At 31.2% G+C, this 4593-nt stretch overlaps 1 protein-coding gene across 1 annotated transcript; it reads right to left on the bottom strand.

Annotated features, from left to right (window-relative positions):
• Positions 1-1196: 1196 nt before the first annotated feature.
• On the bottom strand, positions 1197-4582 carry LOC123712728. Its single transcript, XM_045665952.1, has 7 exons — positions 3998-4582; positions 3746-3822; positions 3495-3652; positions 2786-2857; positions 2398-2536; positions 1988-2106; positions 1197-1439 (listed from the first exon to the last, which is right to left on the bottom strand). Exons 1-7 carry the CDS (start codon positions 4048-4050, stop codon positions 1323-1325), a joined length of 735 nt encoding a protein of 244 aa, XP_045521908.1. The 5' UTR covers positions 4051-4582; the 3' UTR covers positions 1197-1322.
• Between the last annotated feature and the right edge of the window lie 11 nt (positions 4583-4593).

Here is a 4593-nt window from a genome sequence, read left to right as displayed (position 1 = left end):
AAATTATTATTAGAAGATGTGTTTTCTTGTTACCCCCTCGTATTTGGTTTGATGCTAATTAATAAGAAGATTTTTTTTTAGCCATGATTTTTTTATACCCGACAATACAAATCTCCAAAATGTTTTGTCAAAATATTCTATACGTCTCCTTTATGTTATTAATAACCGAAAATAATATACCTATGACGAACTAATAGGGAACAGTTTATAAAAATTGTACTACTTAACACAACCACTTAAAAAGCAGAAAAAAGCCATAAGCAAAAAAACGGTAAATAGTCATCAAAAACAGCAGAAAATCTCTATGAGATATACAATTCCGTTTAAGTCTGTGGTCTCAAAGACTACCCAATTACAAAAGCATAATAAAAGAGACCGTCAAGTTGTGAAAAGTTAAAAATGTTGCTAACCTTCTCTATAGCATACTAAGCAAAATATAGAGCTATCTTTTAACTATTTAGTTATAATAAGTACAACTTAATAAATGAAAAAAGTATGCTATTAACAGATTTAGTATGTGCGGAAAGACAACCATCGCTTGATTTAATGTCGCAGAACTAATTTGTTTTTTTTTTTGTGACAGATCTTGATATATTTTTTTTTAAATAAATGAAATGACGCGCAACAAATATGAATTATATCCCCTGGCCACGCCGGTTTACTTTCCACACAGACACTATCCACGGTCCTTGATGGGCTTTAGTACTTATGCCTAATATTAAATTGGACGTTTGGTATACATTGATACGATAGCGTTTACCCTTTTCGTACTTAAAATACTGATACAAAAGGCATATTAAAAAAGCAATGTGCAAATAAAATTAACAGGAACTTAACTCTCATAACCGTTGCGGACCTACAATGTCCTCTAAGAATTGGGCGAAACAACGCATCGCCTGTAGAATCGCAGCCAAGAGTATTGAGAGCGAGAGGCTCACCAATTTCTGACTATCCGATTGGACGAGTTCGTTGTTACCCACAGGAACTATACTATTCTCTACGCTTAAAATACTTGAGTTATCACAATCACTTATATTTGTACCTACCGTCCTTTCAGGTTTTTCGACATCACATGTCACGTTGATCACAATGAAATCATTGGGAATCACATTTATATTAGAACAACTGGGAATCTCATTCCACCTTACACTATCGTTTAGGCACTTGACTTTAAGAGAGTCATCGTTCTCACCCGAGGACATGCCACTGTCGTTATCGGGGCTCGATTCTTGCGAGAAATGGTTTTCCAAAATTTCGAAATTCGTTTCGTTGAAACTGCCGTAAGATGGCGCTCTTACCGTGCCCGCGGGCACGGCTTCTTGTCAGGACACGGTACGGGGCAATATCCTCCTTATTGTATGTGTATCTAGTAAACTTTCGTCGACTGACGCATTGTTCAACGAACAGGTGTCATCTATTAACATATCGGAACGGATTCCCTGAAAACAATGACAGTTTTACACTAACGAAGACCACTGGTTGGACGGTTGGAATTTGTATCTTAATAAAAATTCTGCATGTTCTCACACTCAAGCAGACTGATATTCCTTTAATTAAGTTTTAGTACAGTAGATATGCACATTAACACAGATACATATATATATATAATTGCATTTAATTTGACTGCTTAAGGGATTCAATGTTACTTTGGATTCTAACTTAGCGGAAACAGTGGCTCCCGTAATAGCCGGGGAGTCCGGTTAGCGCTTAGCCTCGACTCTGAATGTGGGGGTAAGTCTGGTGTGGTGGTTGATATTCAATAATATGTGGTTTAGTTTGATTTATGGCTGTGGACCAATTCACTTTTTCTACTAACATTTCTTAGACTTAAAAATCAACATACAGAAGAACGTGCAGAAGTCTGATCACCTACTTGCCTATAAAGACAAATTGACCTCGAAACAGATATAGAAATCTACGGCTAAGGTTGTAGCGCCACTAATTCATATATGGATGTCAAATATATGAGTATTCAATCAAATCATACCTCCGAAAAATATGCATACTCCTTTTCAAATGACAATATAAATATACAGAAAATAGTTGTCATTGTGTATCCGCTAAGAGATGATAATATGTTACAAATGTACATTACACTAGAATCACCTGAAATTAACAAGGAAATAGATATAACAACTCTTTATAGAATTTTATACTGATCCTTAGACACCATTTTTTTTACATTGGATACCAACTTAGCCCCAATAAAAGTAAATGAGACTACATGTTTAATAGAGCTTATAATTTATTTCCAAGAGAATAGTATTGTATTAACACTTGATTAAAAAATAAAATTTGAAATCTAATCTGTCACAAAATGTTAGGACATTTTCAATAGCTTTTAAAAGCAAAAAAGATTAATTTTAAACCTGTTACAATAAGAAAATATATATTTACCTTCTGGCAAAAATACAGATAAGGTCCCAAATATTGCCATAAGAATTAGAAACAGGAAGCTCAAATTGGCTAGGTATTGTCTTAATACTGTCAATCTTTTCTCAAAAAATAAAGTTGATATATATGTTGTGAGTAAACTCTGGAAATGATAAATAAGTTTTCATATAAAAAGTTATTGAAAGATATAATAAGTTTTGAACTATCATAAATATGGAAAAAAATACAAGGTATAACCTAAGGCCTAAATACCTAATTTAATAATGACATATTGTTTTCCTTTCTCTTTAATACAAATTAAATACATCTATATGCAGGATTTTTCAGAAACATTTCATAAAGCAGTGACATTTTGCTATAAGAAAACATATTAATTAAAATAAATACATACCTGTACCCACATATAAAGAGTCCCACATCCACATAAAAATATTGTAAGTGCTCTGAGAGTGGTCTCATCTTTCTGAAAACATGTTAAACTTCTTTAAGCCATATAAAGGCTGGTTATAAACATTTTATAAAATACACAAACAGTTTTAAGTCAAAAATTTGTGTCCTGTAATAGACAAATTTCTATGAACTTGACTAATTGCATCAAAGCTGAAACATCTGTTTATATCTTTAAATTCTACATTATTAATGATGATATTGAAAATTCATTAAAGCAACTAATGCATGACTGTACTAACATTGTTTATCTTTACTTTGTTATAATTTTAACTTAAAATATAGATTTAAATAAAAACAGTTTTGTAAATTTTATGTAATTCTTACAACATTCACTTATACAGCAAGCTACATAGAGCGCTGACCCAGTTTCATAACTTGTGGTTTACTAAGATCTTTAAGACATTAACCTTAATGAATACTGGCCATTTGGATCATATTACCACATACTTGACACCCTTATTACATTGTTTACATCTATAACTATACTTCATTCGTTTTGACAGCAAAACCAAACAAGCGATCTATCATATTACTTTACAACATGAAAACCAGCTCAAACATTTTGAGATCTGTTGGCTAAGTAATTGTTTTTACTATGATAAACTATATAATATTGGGTTTACAATTCAATATTTTTTATAAATTCTTACCTTAAATAAGACAAGAAAAAGGTAACTGAGGAAGCCCAATGAGAGGAATGATGCAGAAATAGAAGCTATTCTGTTTACATACAAGGTCACATTTGGATTTGGTGTTAGTGAGCCTAGGATATGAATATACTGGTATCTGTCATATAGGATTTTGCCAGCTGAAAACATTATATTAGTTTATATTGAATATATAATTGTAAGAAAAAAAAAACAGTTGTAAAAAACTCATACTTATGAGTGTTTCTACCTACCCAATGCTCCACTGATAAAGTATAAACAGGCAAGACCAATTCCCAATGTATATACTTTTGCAACTTGTGAACTTAGTCTAAAAGAAAACAAAACTTTAGTCTGTGTTTTGGAAAGTGAAAGGACTCTAAGCAACAGTATTTCCATTCAGTTTTAAATAGATTAAATTTTTGATGATTTAGAATTAATCTCTGCTATTTCAAAACGAAATATTAACAATTTTAAATACTTAATACACTTTTTTATTTACTTACGACAACACAAAAGTCGAAAAGAAGAATATTAAAGCACATTTGAAAACTAACATATCTACTCTTTTATTTCTCACACATTTGTTCTAAATTATTATAGTTTCATTGAGTTACACCGAAAAACAAACATATCATGTAAGTATCATAATATTCATATATAAAAAAAATATTTTTGCAATCTACGGCCCCAATAATTTTTAGCCAGCCTTCACTGTTATTAATTTTGACATTCTGTCATTGACTTGTGCCAGATAACTATCGTAGTTGAAACTTGAAGCTTCGAACCAAAAAAATAGAAAGTTCACTATCTGACATAAAGTCAAATCTATTGCCAGAATATAAAATAAAGTTCACTATGTAGAAGTTATAATCTGACAGTGAGTTGGTGCTGCCAGCTGTCATATATATCAGCATTTAAATTTTCATTCTATGATTTACCGCACCATTGATGAGCTATCTTCAAAATTATACAAAATATAATCTTTTGATCTTAGAATAAGAATAAATATAGAAATAAATAAGACGTATAAAAGTAAGAGTGGCTTATAGACTACAATATAATATAGGTATTTGGCTCTCAACATAATAGATATATGCAT

The sequence above is a fragment of the Pieris brassicae genome, chromosome 8 (genome assembly GCF_905147105.1).
Source record: "Pieris brassicae chromosome 8, ilPieBrab1.1, whole genome shotgun sequence".
Classification (NCBI taxonomy): domain Eukaryota; kingdom Metazoa; phylum Arthropoda; class Insecta; order Lepidoptera; family Pieridae; genus Pieris; species Pieris brassicae.
Note: the sequence above shows the minus strand (reverse complement) of the source record. Positions and strands in the feature narration are given on the sequence as shown.